The 18237-nt window shown below is 57.2% G+C and overlaps 6 protein-coding genes across 6 annotated transcripts; 2 read left to right on the forward strand and 4 right to left on the reverse strand.

The window, feature by feature from the left end:
- Positions 1-7: 7 nt before the first annotated feature.
- On the reverse strand, positions 8-4828 carry PHSY_004777 (hypothetical protein; the record flags this gene model as incomplete). The annotated part of the gene is made up of 1 exon (XM_012335389.1): positions 8-4828. The coding sequence occupies one exon, from the start codon at positions 4826-4828 to the stop codon at positions 8-10; it is 4821 nt and encodes a 1606-aa protein (XP_012190779.1).
- Positions 4829-5716: 888 nt separating this feature from the next.
- Positions 5717-6510, reverse strand: PHSY_004778 (potential peroxisomal lipid carrier; the record flags this gene model as incomplete). Its single annotated transcript, XM_012335390.1, has 2 exons — positions 5717-5923; positions 6055-6510. 2 exons carry the CDS (start codon positions 6508-6510, stop codon positions 5717-5719), a joined length of 663 nt encoding a protein of 220 aa, XP_012190780.1.
- Positions 6511-8118: 1608 nt separating this feature from the next.
- On the forward strand, positions 8119-9741 carry PHSY_004779 (hypothetical protein; the record flags this gene model as incomplete). The annotated part of the gene is made up of 1 exon (XM_012335391.1): positions 8119-9741. One exon carries the CDS (start codon positions 8119-8121, stop codon positions 9739-9741), a length of 1623 nt encoding a protein of 540 aa, XP_012190781.1.
- Positions 9742-9925: 184 nt separating this feature from the next.
- PHSY_004780 (golgi reassembly-stacking protein) lies at positions 9926-10984 on the reverse strand (the record flags this gene model as incomplete). Its single annotated transcript, XM_012335392.1, has 1 exon — positions 9926-10984. The coding sequence occupies one exon, from the start codon at positions 10982-10984 to the stop codon at positions 9926-9928; it is 1059 nt and encodes a 352-aa protein (XP_012190782.1).
- Positions 10985-11036: 52 nt separating this feature from the next.
- On the reverse strand, positions 11037-11405 carry PHSY_004781 (hypothetical protein; the record flags this gene model as incomplete). Its single annotated transcript, XM_012335393.1, has 1 exon — positions 11037-11405. One exon carries the CDS (start codon positions 11403-11405, stop codon positions 11037-11039), a length of 369 nt encoding a protein of 122 aa, XP_012190783.1.
- A 183-nt stretch (positions 11406-11588) lies between these two features.
- PHSY_004782 (filament-forming protein) lies at positions 11589-18146 on the forward strand (the record flags this gene model as incomplete). The annotated part of the gene is made up of 1 exon (XM_012335394.1): positions 11589-18146. The coding sequence occupies one exon, from the start codon at positions 11589-11591 to the stop codon at positions 18144-18146; it is 6558 nt and encodes a 2185-aa protein (XP_012190784.1).
- Positions 18147-18237: the final 91 nt, after the last annotated feature.

Consider the following 18237-nt stretch of genomic DNA (forward strand, 5'->3'; position numbering starts at 1 on the left):
TCAACCTTCAACCGTCAAACCCAAGCACGGACGGCGCCATATCGTCCAACAGTATCTGGCCCAAATTCAGCGCTCTCATCGTCTCCTCCGTCAAACTGTAACCGTCATCCACCTCCCTATCGTCGTTCTCCATCATCTCCCCCTCGCCAAACTCGTACTCCTCCTCCTCTTCTTCAAATTGCTCTAGAGGATCGTGGTAGGGATCTTGTTCCGTCCTCACCGGTGCTTTGCCCTTTCTTGAAGATCCTTGGAAGTATCTTCGACCGACACCGCCGACCTGATCGCGCTGGAGATGCTTGAGCGTCTCCAAGGTTGACAGCAGATGCAAGGTGAGTGTAATCATGAAGGTGTTGTATCCGTAGAGATTCGAGTAGCGGGGTCGTAGAGGCGAGCAGAAAAAGTGACATGCTCGCCACAGTGAGTCGACCGTTTTCTGCGCTGATTCCACTGTAAGCTCTCCTTCTTCTGCTTCGGACTCGTGGTCCGCTTCTGTCGTGTTGCCGTCGTCCGTGTCGTCGAAAGAGATCATGTCGTCCAATTCAGCGCCAGCGCCAGTTTTGTCGAAAATCTGCTCGGAGATGTCGGCCTTGACCATTGAAGTGAGAAGGGATGCAGTAGAATCTTGTTGTGATGATGAAAGCGTGGATTGATTGGCCCTCGGCGTCGAAGCACCCTCGACCGTTGCAACAGGAATCACTGATTGACCGTGCGATCTGAATGTGTCTACGGACAAAGTCGTCGGTGTCAGCGAGCGACTGCGTCTGTCAGCATCGTTCCCCTCTTGCGAAGCCTTCCTCTTAAGACCAGCAGCACCTTCAGCACGATTGGGCCCAGGTTGGATCGTGTTCATCACCGTCTCCGATGCGTTTCCTTCCTGTTGTGGACGTGGCGTTGGGGAGCGCGAGCTATTTTCCAAAGGAGTCTCTTCATCCATCGAGTCGGACTCATGGGGTGTGAATTCACTTCCATTCCCGTCCGAAAGTCGTGACGAAGACGAAGCACCCCTCCGACCCTCGCTTTCCGAACTTTGCCCTTCCCGAGTCACGACCGTCGACGAAGGCTGCGATAGCTCTGATGTATCGGTATGCTCACCTGCAGCACCTTCAGCTTCTTGACCATGGCTGTTGTTGTCTCGAGAGCCAAAGGCCCCCGCTTCCGAGACACGGCACAAGTTCTTACGTAACACCGTACAATTGGACTGCATATTGTCGAGCAGGTCGTTGTCACGCTCCGTTCGAGTACGCTTTGCTACCCCCGCCCACGGGAGACGGCCGGTGAGGAGATAGACCTCTGAAATCAGATACATCCCATCTATGGGTGTACCCGAGCCGCCCAATCCTCTCATGAGCTTGGCGTGATCTGGGTGATATTGGGCGATCTGTCTCGAAAGAGAACGCAGACGTCTGATGAACCAAAGAAAGACGCCAACATAGCGAAATCCTTCTGCAGTGACAGCTGCGTCGTCTTCGGCAGATTTCAGAAAGTATTCGTTGGTCCACCCGATGCGTTCGAGCAACTGCGGGAAAGTCCGATCCTTAAACTGCCACGGCGTAGCGTCAACAGAGTGTTCAGAGCTTGGGCGCGGTAACGCGACACCGGAGATCCTCGAAGCGAGCGAGTTTGACGGAGCTGGATGAGAGCTCGTTCCGTTGTCACTCGGGGCAGTCGTCGAGAAAGCAGGTGCGGTTCCGGCCCCCATGGTCGCTCTTACAGAGCTTCCGACACTGTGCTCGTGAGGCTCGTAGTCGCTGCCAAGCTCGGAGTCAGCTTCTTCATCCTCTTGAGCATCCCATTCATCGTACGGAACGCGTTCGAGCCCTGTCTCTGCATCCGTGTTCTTGTCCAGACTTGGAGTATCCGTCTCTCCCCAACTGACCTCACGATACATTTGGCCGAGCACGCGACTGCTCTGATACACCAGCTTCCCGTCTCGCTTCTCTGACTGTGCGAGAAAGTCAGGAATGATGGGTTCGCGCATCCTTGGAAGTTGGTTTCGCTTGACAGCAACACCTGTTTTCCGGAAATCTGTCGCCTGCGAATGTAATTTGGCCAACGTCTTGCAGCGTGGATCCTCGGACCCATACTCGCTAGCATCGGCGATTCGCAGATGCAGGTGTGACACCAGACCAATGAAGTCGTTGAGCATGAAATCGGCGAAGAAATCTGCAAGGTCGTGCGCGTTGCAATCCTGCAAGAGCCTCAAGGGCTCGACCTTGTCATGAAAGACTGCATCAGGTTGGTGAGAGTGAGGGAAGATTCGCTCTTCCTCGTATACGGTGTAGAGGTCGCCATCAAGATCCCCTCCACCTAGCCTTCGAGGCAAAGGCTGTTTCTTCTTGCAAGTATTGAAGACAATGACGTTGCGCAACTGAAGCAAGGGGTGTCCAGGTGGCGGCTTGCGGCATTCGACCATTGTGATGTCGCTAGGGTCGATGGTGGGTGATCGACCGATCAGCTTTCGTCCCGTCAAGATCCTCCTGTTCACCTGGTATGATTCGACCGTCTCTACTTGCACAAAGATCTCTCCTTCTTTCAGGTAGGCGAATTCGTCTGCTATGCCCAGAAGAGTGACTCCTTTGACAGGAATTCGAGCTTTTCGCTTCATATCGCCTAGCGCAGCTGCCGTCACGGCTTTGGCCAGAACCAAGAAGAAGCTATCGGCGTGAACGGTTGAGGCCCCGAGACCAGCCCGGTGAATCTTTTCGAACAAGATCCGAAGATTGCAGCCGGTGCCGAAACTGAAAGCGGAGCACAATCTAGCCGTCTCGTTGAACTTGGATCGAGCTCGACCGATCTGCGAGATCGCCTCCTTTTGAATGTCGAGGAAGGCCTGTGCAGGGACTTCGCGACAATCGAGGGCATTGATGAGGGGACGGTTGAGCTTCGCAGGTAGGCAGCGCGTAGAGGAGTTGGCAACCTCGAGGCTCTGATGTTCAGAGCTGAATTTAAACATGCTCCTCCGGATGCAGACCATCTTGCCTTGCAATCTCGGATTTACCGCAAGCATACCTTTGCTACCGCCGAGACGGATCTGGATTGCAGAGGGCGCAGAGGCCTTGAGCAGCTTACGTTTCCGATGTTCGCCATGTGTGGACACATAGCTTTCCCAGACGTCGGCCATCAATGCTGGAGAGATTTGGCCGACTCCATCCGTGTGGTTCTGTTTGCCGTGATCCGTGTGCGTATAGATGTCCGGCAACTCGTACATGAGCTCTTGAGGGATATGCACGGTACTGGCGGTGGCACTGAAAGCTTGAGACAGACGAGCTCCGTAGAGCGCGGGCTTACGGATGACATCCTTGAAGTCGCCAAGACTCTTGCGAATGAAGTCGGCGTCGATTTTACGACCGTGCTTGTCTGTGAAAGGTGTAACAAACCAGACGGTGTGGGTGCTCATGGATGACGACGACCATGCGAGCAGGTCCCAATGACGGCCAGCAATGTTGATGCCCTCCTTGAGAAAAGTCAGCACGCGGTCTAGGATGTAATGCTCGCTCTCGTCAAATCCGTAATTGGGGTTGATGGTCGTAGCTCCCTCGCGACTCTCGTTGGTGAAAGTGACTCGTGCAAAGTGGTGCCAATGATCTCGGTAAGACCTGATGACGCGGTTCGACATGTGATAGTGTGGGCCGGAGAGCAAGATGCGGGTAGGAGTCACATCTATATGTAAGAACTGCGACAGGAGACCATCGTCGTTCGACAAGGATGGCTCGAAGAAGGTGAGCAAGCCGTTGACACCGTTCCCGACCGCTTCATCAGAAGCCTCCTGCCAAAGGCGAAGGGCGATCTTGCGAGTCTGCTCCTCCGATTTACCCCTCTCCTTTCGAGCTTCAAGTCGGGGAACGAGATTCTTCAAAATGAGCACAGCGAGCTTTGACTGTCCCCGCCGGACCAATTTGTCGATACGCTCGCCGAGATCTCTGAGAACCGAAATTCCCACCAACTCGTTGCGGAGAAGGATCTCGCGAAGGAAAGCCAGCTCGATGTCGAGCTCTGCACTGCGCTGGAAGAAGGCGGATATTCTTGGACCATTGTTGTCCTGGACCACTTGAATCTGTCGTGGATCGACTTCGTCCTTTTTTGTGTCGACGAAGAGATCGATAAGGAGCTTTGAGAGACGATGAGCGCGAAAGTCGATCATGACGACTCTAGATGGAAAGCTGAAGTGATGTGGCGAGCGTGTTGGAGGAGCAAGTTCGCCTCGAAGGAGCGGATTGTGGTGAAGGTCGAAGAGAAAGCTATGGAGGGGTTCCGCTTGTATTTGCTTGTACGCTCGTACATCCCGGGGAAGAAAGGAGAGAGAGCCTTGACCGTGAATGATCTTTATGACGCCTTGCTCATCAATGCTAAGGCGCATGTAGTCGTCAGATAGACTTTGCGTATAGCTGAAGCGGTCTTTGGCTGACCAGTAACCAACGCGCACCAGATCGAGTTGAAAGGTGCGTTCGTGCTGCTGTCTGCTCGCGGAAGGTTGTTGCTCCGTTGCGTTCTCTTCGATCGCTTGGATGAAAGCTTTCGTCGGGACTTGTCGAGCCTCGTCTACCTTCAGATTATACTTCCAGACGAAGTCTGTAGTTTGTGCACGCGAAATGAACCATTGGGCTACCTTGACGTCAGCGAATGTGATGATGCCGAAATCGTTCTCGTACTTTGTATCAATGCGCTTGAAGTAAAAGCCTTTGTTGATGTCCTTCGCTGTGACTCCGGTTGCGCTAGCAGACACAGAAGTCGTAGTGAGCCTACATTCCTTCTGAACGAGAGCATAGATGAAGCGTTCGATGGCTGCACCGTCCAGGGTAGCTGGTATCCTTCCGACGAAGACCTCCATGACGCTCGAAGATGGATTTGCTGACCATCCAAGAGCTCTGAAGACGACTTGACAAGGTAGTGGTATGGGTCGGGAGCGAAGGGAGCGAAGAATGGGGATCAAGACGGACGCGGCCGATGTCTACATCAACAACTCTGGCGGCGAGGCGTGAATGGGCAAGTCCAGAGAAGAGAGGAAAGCCTACTTATTCTTGGAGTGGGTTCGTCCAGAAGGACACAAAGAGAGCGGCTCCAAAGCTGGCTATGAGGTTCATCTCGATCCACTTTCGAAAGGGTGGGTCCACCGGCAATCTTGATGAAGGCCGAGATCGATGAGGAAGGTGACAGAGTGGGCTGTGACCCTCTCATGGTTGCAGACTAAAGAGCAAAACTGCATTGCATTGCATTGCAGTTGGCTCATTGTTCGATGTAGTTGCTTGCCAAGGTAGCGGATCGAGGAGCTCGTTCGTCTCGAGGCATACGAGTATCGCGTCCTGTGCCAGCATAGTAGGTCGAGAGAACTTCGCTGCGGCCGCGGGGGATCCGAGCTGTTCGACATGGCTAGTTCGCGAGCAGAGTCTATTGTCACGGACCGTGGTTGCTGCAGCTGTTCATGCATGACTTGCTTCGGCTCGCCGGCTTGTGGTTGGCTGAGCGGCCAAAGAGATGTGAACAACGGGAAGGCACATGAAAGATGTCACGTCTTTCTCAAAGAGAGTAATTTGGCGGAACGAAGTGAAATTGGGCGGGCAGCGATCTCCCATGTCCGTGATACACTCACCAAGACTACCCTCACCATCACATTGATAGAAGACTGGATTGATCGGGAGCAGCGATAGCATCTTGGTACAGAAGGAACTACATTGAAGAGACTGCTAAGCTTCCAGTGTCGTTGCGGCGACGGTTGGCACTAGAGCCTTGCTCGGTCGGGAAGCGGAGCGGGAGCGCCAGAGCCGTAGTCGGAGTCACGGGCGTCGTTGCCCTCGCGCTGATGCTCAACAGCTGCAACTTTGGTTTCAACGTCTTGTGGCGCTGAGGTGCCGTAGATCTTGGAACGCTCGTGCGAAATGAGCGTGGCGACTCGAAGTGCACGGTCGAGGTCTCCTTTGACTTTGATCTGTGTGGGAGCGAAGAGGCGGCAGAAGCAGAAGCAAAGAAGATCTGCGGTCAGTGGGCAAAGTTCGCGACATGGCCAAGAGTCGAGGCACATGCGAGGGACGGCTTCCATGATAACGAAAGTCGACTCACCCTTCCTTGGTTGTACAGCTTCTGAGCGTGAACCTTTCCAGTTGCAAGATCCATGAAGTCGCGGTCTCTGCACTCGATGACGACGTCGGCCTTGCGCTTACGACCGAGAACAGTCTTGGGAGGCTGGCCACGACCGATGACCCCCTTGTTCTTCATGTCGGCATACCAGAGAGCAGGACGGAGAGCACCGCCGGACGTGGATGCTTGACCCTGCACAGGCTTGGTACGAGGATTGGAAGGATCGATGGCAGCCGATGGCTGGATAATGAAGAGGTAGATGCTCTGAAGCGATCGCAACAGACGCTTGCGAGATGGAAAGCCAGCAGGCGGGTTGGCGAGGAGCTGCGCAGAGAGCGCAAACACTCGGCTCGACTCGAAGCCGGGGCAATTGATGTCGTCTTGGGTGTCGAGGGCCTGGAGGGCTTCGGCCTTCATTCGCTCTTCAGCCTTGGACATGGTGCGGGATCTACGACGTAAAAGGTATGCAGCTTTGTCGGTCGGATGGACGTTGAGACGAACAAAATGTGCTTGGTGCCGAAATTGACATTGGTCAAGTCACACGCTGCTGGGCACGCATCAGCTAAGTCAGTGAATGAGTTAAGGGTTAGGTTACAGTTCCGAGTGCGGGGAAGCCTGTGCACAGGCTCACATCCTGACCTCGCTCTCCATCGGCGACAGTCCTGAAGCTGAAAAGGTAAAGGCGTCTGCATCGTGACGGGCGGGCCAAGGATCGAAAAGAGGCACTTTGACCCGATCCATCAGAGAGAGGGCTGGCGAGACAGCGCGTCAACCTGCATCACCGACAGAAGAGCGTGAAATCCAACTTCACAGGAAACAGGCAGGCCCACATTATGGAGCAACATAATGTTACGGCGTCACCTACAACATTTATTGCCTACGCAGCAATAGTCGAGGCAATCTGCATGCGCGCCAAAATTGCTTGTCCAGGGTCCAAAAGCTGCGCGCAGTCTCACGGTGAGCCGTGGCTGCTGCCGAGGTGTCTAATAGCGACTGACTGGCAAGGGTCCAGGCAAGGGTGCTGCAAGTCCAGCTGCATGATAAAGCACCACACAGTCCGCACGGCGCACCCTGCGACTGACGAGGTCGTGCGAGGATAAGCAACCCCCGCTTGGGCGCATTGGCAGCTTCTCCCGCCATTCTAGTCACGACGTTCTATAGCGCGCTGAGGTAACCGCCTCGCGTGCTCAGGTCAAGTGCAAACCAGAGGTCCACCGTACTGCGATAGCGAGCGTAGCCGTATCATCCTCTCCCGACTCGCTCCTCGACCTCGTTTCGCGCGCCCAAGTTGCCGCCCGCTGCACAGACCAGCCCATGCTCACAGCATTGAGACGTCCTGCTGGAACCTGTACTATAGTTGCCTGCGTAGTCTTCTCTGCTGTGCCCAAGCACACCTTACTGCTATCATCACAAGCAGCATCTCTCCCTGTACTCGCCGGCCACCTTCTCCCTTCACTCTCACAATCGACGTTTGTTGAAACAGCACCATCGTCACTGTTCGTCCTGCATCCACTGACGATATACGTATCCCTACATATGCTATTGAGCTACTGCTACATTTTCTCCCACTCCCACTCTCCCTCTCCCGCTCCCGAGTCTGATCCAGCGACTCGCCCCTCACCCGCTCTGCAAGATCCTTCAACCCCAGCTGCCCCGCCATCAAACAACGCCCTGCTTGAGAGCATCTCGAACTGGTCTGACGACGTTGGCTCCTCCCTCAAATCTGCCTTTTCTTCCTCCGTCGCTTCGCTGGTTGGAAGTGCTACTACTCAAGCTGCCAAAGTGGTCGACTCAACTTCCAAGTTCACCCAATCAAGCTTGGCTTCGATTAGCTCCACTTCTTGGTTTGCGCCTTCCAGGTCTCAAGTCTCGGAAAGCCCTTCGTTGCTCCTAGAGACCGCTCCAAGACCACCTCAGTCAAATCCGCAGCAGGTCTCGCATCCGGCCAATTCAGCACCCACTCGAGGAAACACCACCTTCACATTCTGTCTCTTTGGCGCTGCTTCCACCGCTGCCGTATACCTCCTCGCACGCAATCGTCGAGCCATGAACCGACTCCAAAGCGCCAAGAGTCTGGCGTATCGAGATGCACGCGCCTGGCGTCGCGTAGCGCTTGACTTTGCCAAGATCAATGCGCTCTCTGCCAGCCGTGTCCAAAGCTTGGTCGCCGCTTCTCTTCGCGATGGCCACGCTGGAGCCGAGATCGGACGTCAGATCGAGCGCGAGCTCGAAGAGGCAACCAAGACGGTCGCACAGCGTCGCAACTGGATCCAACAGCAGGACCAGAAGGATGCGCAGGCAGCAGCCCCTTTCAGCATGCAGCGTAGCTTGGGCGATGCCTGGGGAGACGTCTTTGACACTCATCACACCGGGTTCTCCTTCGGATCGCGTGCCGGCCGTCCAGGATCCGAGCTCGGAGACTTTGGTCGATGGAAGCCGAAACATAACTTCCGACATGACGCCGTTCCTCAAGAGACCGAGCCTGGGTCGGATGCTTGGGCAGCAAAATGCGATGTTCCCACATCGCCCGTGAAGCGTAGCGCTCAGCAGAAATGGCAAAGAGTGGCGGGTCTCTCAGCAACTGCAGCTCCCGAGTCACCGACACTTTCCGCTAAGGCTCAAGCTCGTCCTCCACCGACATGGGAAGGAGTATTGGCTCACGAAGTGGGTGCGAAGTCTCAGGCCGAGTCTCGAGAGGAGTGGATAGGTGACGTGGATCGTGCCATCCGAGAACGCGATTCAAAGTCGTGTCAGTCTTCGAAGAGCTCCGATCAAGCTGCTGTCGATGCTTTCTCCCGCTTCGAATCCGAGCCGTCGATCGATGCTGGAACTGGCGCTGCGATCCGTGATGCAGAAAGCGGACAAAGTGCAGTTGACGAGGAGGATTACCTGCTTCCGGTGTCGGATCTGTACATCGCCACCAATGGGCAAATTCGCGACACGACAGCGGAGGTGTCGCTCAAGCGCCTCAGCGCCGGTGACAAAGCCAGCAAGACCAGAATCGGAGCAACCAAGGTCAACACGACCGTCAGCGATCCGGACAAATACGCCTACCCGATCTCGGACCAGTTTGGAGATCTGCACGACATCTTTATCGCTGCCTGGGATGGCAATTTGACCGGGCTGGCTGGGTCCAGCCTCGCCGAAATGGAGCCAGAGACTGAAGCCAAGACGACCAAAGCAAAGCCCAACAAAGCTCTATTTGAGCAGCTGCGCGCCAAGAGTGTAAGGAAGGGCATCACCGAGCCCAATTTCAATTCTGCCTCTGCTGATGAGATCGAATTCATGGCCGAACTCATGTTCCCGTCCGCTACCGCCCAAGCCGTTACTGCTGAATCTCACTCTTCGCCCGCGAAGCATGAGACAACACCGGTTTCGAATGCGAACGAGAAGGAGTTGGTCGACCAGCTCGACCGAAAACAAGCGGAGCTGGTGGGATACAGGTACAAGATCGATGAGCTATCGGAGCGACTAGATACAATGCGTGAAATGTGCCACGACCTGACTGACGAAGCGTCCAGGCGAGAGAAGATGCACAAGATTCAGGTCGAGCAGCTGGACCACAAGATCGGCCTCTTCACCGTTTGGGCAGAAGAGGTGCAGCGCAGGCTCGGTCTCGAGACGCCGCCCTTCTTCGCATCACTGCGAAAGCCTCTCAAGCGCGACTGAGCTGACGGGCGATGGCAGCCTCTCGATCACGACATACTTTCTGTTTCACTAGAGTGTCTTCCCTCTGCAATTTGAATACCTCCACTCCCGCGAACTGTTCATCTGTTTGTGAGAGACCTGCTCTGCTTTGCTGGCTGCTAATTGCACAAATAGGGCTGTGATCGAGTCTGGGCTCTTTTTGGGGCTACGCCAAGTCTGCAACGTCATCTTGCTCTTCATCGTCTTCTTCTCGCCGCATGCTGACCGTGACGCCGGAACGATTGGCTTGGTAATCGTCTTGCTCTTCCTCGTCGTCGTCTCGAACGTGACTGCTGGTGTAGAGTTGTCGACCTTGCATGCCGTTCGATGCGGATGATCTTGTGTTGGCGATCGGCGTGCTGAACTCATCCTCGTCGAAGCGCGAGGTACCTGCTGGTGTCGCGAACACGGAGGGAGGTCCGCCGATACGTGGTGTCTTCATCTGATCCTCCGGTAACGCTTGGTCGTTCTCTTCATGCGAGGACATCTCTGGTGGAACCTTGGGCAGATCTTGGGGTTTTGGAATGCGATGCAGCAAACCGTATCCGACGCCACAACCTAGCAGACCCTCTCCGCCCCACTCGCGATTGGGAACGATGATGACCTCTCGCGTGTGGTCGTAGTCCGAATTGTACACGTAGAGCCGCAATGCACGATCCGTGTGTGCCTCGACCAGCTCGTAGAAGTCGCCTTCTGCTTGCAAGACCCCGCCTGGCCAGCCAATGACAAAGTCTCCAAAGGGCACGAGGCCAGCAGATTCGGCAGGCGAGCCTTCCAGGATCTCCAGGATGTGCCAGACGTGCGAAAGCGCCTGCGACGGATTGCATAGTCGCAACGATAGCCCTAGAAGGGATGGTTGGGACGTTGCCGGTGAGCTGGTGCCATTGATGCTGCTGGTGGAGGGTTGAGATGACCACTGACGCGACGGCACGAGGCTGACTTGACGAAGCTGCTGTCGTTTCGAGTTCCACACGTTAAGAACGACTTGTGTTCCTTCGCGCTCTTCCAAGCTCTTCCAAGCACCTAAGCCGGTAGCGTCTCTGGCGCCATCGACGTCTTTTGTCGGATCGAGTGCTACGCCGTCAATGCCGACGCAAAAGTCGAAGAAGGGCTCGATGCCGGCAAGATGAGCGGGCGAGCCTGCTGCGACGCGCACGACATGATACCCCTGCCGTGGCGCTTCACTCGAGTCGTCGACACGGAGCTTTGATTCCGAAGCTCCCATGCTTGTTTGAGGCGCAGGCTTTCGGTGTTGACCTCTGTCCAATCGGGTGTGCTCAAGATGTTTGCACGAGGTGTGTCAGCTCCTCCTTCCAGTGCGGGTGAGCCGAACGCTTTGCGCTTGAAATTCGATCGCGTTGAGCGGCTTGTTTGCGGCTTCGGTCGAGCCGAACGAGTGTGGTGACGTGGGAAGGACGGAAGAGGGAGCGCACAAAGCTTCTTGACAGCATCATGCGCAAGCTGTCAGTCCGCTTCAGATGAAATCGGGTGGCTCGACCGTCCAACACCAACTCTGGCCCACTTTGATTCAATTTCACTGCTGCGCTGCTGCCTGGAATTTCCGCTGAGCCGTCACGTGAAGCTGGGCATCGGCGAAATTGGAAATCAGCGATCTGCAGCGTGTCGCTGCCTTTGCGTTCTTCCATCGCATCCAACACATCGTCAACGACATTTCGCCATTCAAACACTCCTTTCGTCTGCACACATTCATTCAAGATTTGCACTCCATCGGCGGAACTTTGCGCATGCCATCGTTCTCGTAAGATCTAAGCAGTTCAAACCGATCGAGTCGGACCTGGCTAGCCCCCACACGCGGGCTGACGCCGGCCATGGCGGACTCCAATCCTGCTCCCGATGCTCAAGAGATCCAGAGGCTCGTACTCGCCGCAGCTGATGCTGCCAATGCTCGGTCAGCCGAACAGCAGCCATTGGCACCTCCATCAACCGATATCACCATGCAGGACTCAACCGCGCCACCTGCATCCGATGCCTCGCCAACCGCCGCTGGTCTGCCTAGCACGACTTCTCTTCACGTCCAACTTCCACCTCACATCTCAGCAGATCAGCTCGTGCTGGCATTGACGACCCTCAGCGAAGCTGAACCAAGCTCCATCATCACAGCAGAGCAGCTTCAGTCTCCGGATGCCGACCTCGTGCTTCGTCTCTACGACATTGTCATCAAAGCGTTGGGTTGGAAGCAACAGGTTTCCGTTCTTCAGGAGGCGCAACAGGAAGCACGATCATCATTGACAGCCGCTCAGGATGCGAATCGTCAGCTCGAACAACAGCTAGAGGCGGATAGCGCACAGACCGTCGAAGCTTCGCGTCTCAAGGACAGCTTGCAGACCGAGGTCGTCAACCTCCAGAACCAGATTGGCTCTCTTCAGACCTCGCTCGACAACGAAAGGCGCGAAGGCGAGGCTGCAAAGGAGAGAAGTGCCGAACTAGCAACGGAGTTGTCCGCCTCGCAGGCACAGACAGCCGCCCTCATCGCCGAGGTTGAAACCGAACGCAAGGCAAAGGAGCTGGTCCGGAGCGAGAAGGACCGCCTCTCCGCCGAGCTCGTCGGCGTCAGTGCCCAGCTGACGACGCTCAAGAGCTCCACCGAAAGCGGTGTGCGTCAGGCTGCCGAGGTCCGCGGCAGACTCGATCAGGCCGAGCAGGAGAAGCGCGACATTCTCTCCAGTCTCCAGCGCGAACGCGAGGAGAGCACTCGCAAGGCCGAAGAGATCAACACACTCCTCTCACGCAACCGTGATGCCCGTCAAGAGATCTCACGTCTCTCCACAGCCGTTCAAGAGTCGCGCAGTCAAGAAAACACGGCTAGGTTCAAGCTGCAAGGGCTGGAGCAAGAGATCAAGCTGACCAAGAAGGATGCCGAGTGGGCTCACGAGCAGCTAAACAAGCTCAACGAGGCATCGGCCACCTTCCGCGCAGCCAAACGCGCTGAGCTCAGCCGTGTTCAGGCAGAGCTGGACACAGCCCGACAAGAAGCTGCTGCATCCCGCTCCAAGGTCGAGTCGCTGCAGACAGCTTACAACGAGGCCAGCACCAAACTCGGTCACACGTCGGACAAGGTCGCCGACCTCTCTGCCCGTCTGGCATCCCAGGAAGCCTCTTTCCGCTCCGAGGTTGGCAGCCAAAGTCAACTTGTCAAGCTGCTCGAGAGGCGAGCGGAACACTCGTCGCAACGCATCGTCGAGCTCGAAGAGCAGTGGGAGGACGTGCTCGCACAGTGTCGCACGCGGGAACAAGAGGCTTGGGCAGAGACACAAAAGGAGGTCGAATTGCGCCAGGCTTTGCAAGACGAGAATCGAGAGCTATCCGAGGCTTTGGACCGCCTCGCAGAGGGTGTTGGCATCGGACAAGGCCAGCGCGAAAACGGCGATGCGTTCCTCGACCAGACTCTCGATATCATGAGCGATGTCGGTGCCGACTTTGATACTCGCAGTATCGCCTCAACACCGCGGCGGACAGGGCTTATGGGTACCGCTGCATCTTTCAACAATGGCTTTGGCATCTCTCCCACCGCCGAGATCGCCAATCGCATCCGCAAGTCTGGCAAGAGCTTCAGCCAGATTTACATGGAGCTCGCCAAGACCCAAGAAGAGCTTCGCCGTGAGAGGCTCGAGACCACCCGTCTTGGCTCGGTTCTGGCGCAGGTCATGGATGAGCTGCAGGAACGCGCTCCGCAGCTCCAAGCGCAGCGCGAGGAGACGGAGCGTCTCACTGCCGACCTCGGCGAGATGGTCGCTCAGGTCGCTACCGCATCGCAGGAGCGAGACACGGCACAGTCCGACGCGAAGCGCCTCAAGCTCGACCTAGAGCGCATCAGCCGCGAGAATGGCTTCATGTCGCAGCAGCTTGCCGACTTCGGCCGCCAGGTGCGCGAGCTCACGAAAGCCATCATCCTCCGCGACGATCCTGACGCTGCTGCACGTCTCGAGGATGACGGCAGCTTCCTCGCTGAGCTAGATGCCATCGGCCCTCTCCCAGAGACGCTTCCTGAATCCGACACGCAATCGGTCATCACCAGCGAGCTCGTCACATTCCAATCCCTGACCGAGCTCTGCAGTCAGAACGCTCGACTGCTCCAGGTGACGCGCCAGTTGGGCGCCAAGATGGAGGAAGAGGAACGCAACTACAAGGCCCGCCTCGCCGACGAAGAGGACGACGCCGTCAACGAAGCGCGCGACCTCATCGTACGACTCGAGGATGAAGTTAGACAGGAGCGCTACAAGATGGAAGAGGTCAGCAAGGAGCGCGACCTGTTCCGCCAGCTGTGCTCCACCGGCGGACGCAGCGCCGAAGCGAAGGCAGGCGAAGAGCACGCCTCCGGCGCCATTGCGCCCATCAACTCTGGTCTGCCGCTCGCCGAGTACGAGGCGCTGCGCGCTCGCCACGAACGCTTAAAGACCGAGACGGACAACGAGCTGTCCCGCTACCGCGAAGAAATCCGATCCTTGCAAGTGGAGATCAGCAAAACTACGGTCAGCTCAGCTCGCGAGCAGGCGCTTCGCCAAGCCGCCGAGGACAAGTTCGGCAACCTTCAAAGGACGCACGAGCTCACCAGGACCGACCTGGACGAGCTGTCGAAGCGTACAACCAAGCTTCAGGAGAGTCTTGCCCGCAAAGAGGTCTCTGCACAGATGTTGGAAGAGCAGCTGATCCAGTCTCAGTCCAGCTTGGAGCAGCTGCGTACACAAGTCTCAAGCCTGCAGGCCGAGAAGGAGGTCTGGAAATCGCTCGAAAGCAACCTGCTCGAAGAGAACCGCGGCATGCAGGTAGAGCGAAACAACTTGCAAGAGCTGGTTCGCACTACACAGAGCATGCAGTCGGATCTCGAAGAACGTGGACGTGACGTCAAGTCTCGTCTCGAGCAAGACGTCAAGAGGCTCGACGAGATCAACGAGGACCTTCGGAGCCGACTCGCCGCTGAGCAGGATCTCTACCGTCAGCTCAGTCTTCGTCGCGAAATTGAAACCAAAGACCTTCAGAGTCGTATCGATCTCTCCAGCGCCGAGCTCAGCAGCGCTCGCGAGGCGCTCGCCATCGCACGCACCAGCGCTGATCACACCCAGCTCCGCGTCGAGGACCTGACTCGCCAGCTCGAGTCCACGCAGGAGAAGCTCGGCATCTACGAGCGCCGCGATAAGCTTTCGCGTGATCCTGTGGCGTTCCGCGCCCAAGCCGATGTTCAGCTTTCAAGAGAAGAGCAGCTCGAGATCGAGCTGGCCGACCTCAAAGCCGGTCGAGCGGCGGCACAGCTGGAAGTGCGCAAGAGCAAGCTCGAGGTGGAGCAAGCCACCGCTGCAGTTGCCGAGAAGGACGCTGCACTCTCAGCGTTGTCGCAAGAGCTAGAGCAGCTCAAGACGAGCACGTCCAGCGAGCTCTCTTCCAGGACTGCCGACATCGAAGGCCTGCAGCAGCAGCTCTCGAGCGCGTCGTCGCAGCTCTCGGCGGTCCAGACGCAGCTGCAGGAACTGCAGCTGCAGCTTCAGACCGAACGCTCGGCATTCCAAGCCGAGAAGAAGTCGTTGGAGGATGCCATTACAGAGCTTGGCTCTGTGGAAGAGCGCGCTCGCGCCGAACAGGAAGATGTCAAGGGCGAAATCCGCAAGCACGTTCAAGCTGCCAAGGCCGCCCAGCTCAAGCTCGACGACATGACCAAGCAAGTCGAGACGCTTACCGCCGACCTCGCCGAGGCACGCGAACAGCTCAAGAAGGCTCGACAGGATGCAAGCTCGCTCCGCAGCTCCAAGGACCTCGCCGAGGCCGAATGGGGTCGCGAAAAGGCCAGCTGGGACGCCGTGCGCCAAGCACTTGAGCGTGAGAAGGCCGATTTGCAACGCAAGATCGACGACCTCACAACCCAGAACCAGATCCTTCACACTCACTTGGAGACCATCAACGCGCAAGCAAACCAGATGCGTGAAGCGGCTGCCGCGCCACTTCCCTCTGTAGATGTCGACATGGATCTTGAGCAGGCAAGCAGTGCTGTGCCGACGACGAGCGAGTCGACTGCCGACCCGAACGCCGATGAGGCCGTACCAGCAGGTGCAGCAGAATCTCGCGAGGCTGCGGCGGAAGGAGCATCAGAAATTCCCGCTGAAGCAGCCGCAACCACGGATGCGCCTTCGTCGGAGCCAGCCCAAGCAGCGGAAGTCAAGAAGGAAGACACGAGCATCTCCGGGACCGAGCTCGCACATTCTCTGATGAAGCGTCGCGTCGACGAGCTGCACGAGGTTGTCAAATTCCTGCGCCGCGAGAAGGAAATCGTCGACTTGCAGATGGAGATCAACAAGCAAGAAACGTCTCGACTCAAGCAGACCCTCGAGCACGTCAACAAGACGCTCGGCGAAACGCGATCCGAGCTCGACAGCGAGAGGACGAAGAACGTGTCTTCAGCCAGCACCGCCACACAGCATGCCGAGCTGCTGGAGAAAATCAACCAGCTGAACGAACTGCGCGAGAACCACAACACGTTGCAAGAGACAGCCAGCCGTGCCGATGCGCGCATCGCTCAGCTCGAGTCCGAGCTGCGCACCGCCAATGCCGAACTGGAGCCCGTGCAGGAGCAGCTGCGTAACGCTCAGATCGAACTCGAAGCTTCGCAGGCGGAGCTCAATGTCATGCGAGAGGACAGCAAGCGCTGGCAGTCTCGAGCCCAGTCGCTCCTTCAGACTCACGGCATGAACGAAGAGATGCAAAAGGTCGAGCAGCAACGTGCCGAAGCGCAGCAGAAGGTGGAAGAGACCGAGGCAAAGTTGAAGGAGAGCGAAGCCGCGACGGCCACGGCGAAACAGAACTTCGAGAAGCTTCGCGAGCAGGTACGAACGAGGATCGCTACCGAGCGCAAAGCTGTAGCTGAGGTTCAGGAGAAGTTGGCAGCTCTGCAGAAGGAGAAGGAGGAGGACGCAGCCAAATACCAGGAGGCGATTGCCGTGCACGAGGCCAACATTGCCCAACTCGTCATCGAGAGGGATGCTTTGAAGCAGCAGCTGGTAGAGGCACAGGCCGCTGCCGCCACAGCTGCCGAGGGCACTGGTGGATCCGCAGCTCCTGTCGCTGGTGAAGAAAACTCCAGCGTCCCTGCTGCGGCTGCTTCGGAGACGCGAGAAGCGATCTCGTCGGTCGACCAGCAGGCTGCCGTCGAAGCAGCCTTCGCCGAGGCTCAAAAGCAATTTGACGAAATCAAAGCCAAGCTCGAAGCCGAAAAGGAACAGATCATCCTGGCTCGCGACAAACATCTTCAGAAGGGCAAGCAATTCCTGCGCGAAAAGCGCGAGGCTGAAGCCGAGGTACAAGCCCGGGACGCAACCATCGCTCAGCTCAAGAGTGACTTTGCCGAGAACAACGCAGAGGCGATCGAGAAGGCTGTTCAGGAGCGTCTTGCAGCTGGTGGCAACGGTGTGTCGGGTGTAGGTGCTGCTTACAGCGAGTCAGAAGTGGCTGCTTTGCGGTTGCGTATTGCGGAGCTCGAGGAGAAGCTGGCCGCTGCCGAGGAGAGGATCCGCGAACTCGAAGCTCAACTCGCTTCCGCCCAAAGCGGAGTTCCAACGGACGTTACCGAATTGAAAGCGGCTCACGCGCAAGAGCTACAAGAACTGAAAGCGTCGCTCGAAGCAAAATACGCACAGGCACCACCTGCCTCTACCGCAGCAGACGGTGACGTTGAATCGCAAGTCCAGCTTCGACTCAAAGCGTTGGAAGACGAGCGCGAAGCAGCTGTTCAAGAGGCTATCGCAGCAGCCGTTTCTGCACGCGAAGCGGAGCTCAAAGCGCAGTACGACGAGAGTGCAAAAGCGCGTTTCGAAGCGGGCAAGAACGAGGCGAATCTGAGGAACACGTTGATGATCAAGCAGAAGGACAACAAGATCAACAAGTTGACGGCCGAGATCGCTGCTTTGAAGGGCGAGGAAGTGCCGGCAGCTGCGCAGGCGGCGGGTGGTGGTGCTCCGACGGGACCAGCTGGTGGTGCTGCGGGAGGAGGCGCGTCGAGGCCAGGGGTGTTCGGTCGAGGCGCAGCGCAAGCCGGACGCGCCACCGCACGACCCGTTGTAGCAAGACCCATCCCCACCGGTCCTGCCAGCGCCACATCCGCAGCTGGCGCACCAACTCCCACCCCAACAACCGTAGCCTCCATCCGTGGAGCTGCCGCAGCAGGCCGCGGCGGTGGAACACGCATCGCCCACGCCGCTGCAAGAGGCGGTCGTGGCGGTGCCGCTACCGCAGGCGCCAAGCGCAAGCTATCCGCCCAAGGTTTGAACGCAGCTGCACCCAACGCCGAGGCCGGACAGGGAGGCGCAAAGAAGCCCAGAGCTGCTGGGGCGCCCATCGCTATCAAGAAGCCTGGACAGGGTGGGCAGGGAGGTCAGGGTCAGTGATGGCGCATGCCGTGAAGCGTAGGTGATGAATCAAAAACACATGCTCTCCCCAAACTAGCTTCTTCATCTGTTCATCGGATGTGTTGATTGA

Source organism: Pseudozyma hubeiensis (assembly GCF_000403515.1).
Source record: "Pseudozyma hubeiensis SY62 DNA, scaffold: PHS45, whole genome shotgun sequence".
NCBI classification, from domain to species: domain Eukaryota; kingdom Fungi; phylum Basidiomycota; class Ustilaginomycetes; order Ustilaginales; family Ustilaginaceae; genus Pseudozyma; species Pseudozyma hubeiensis.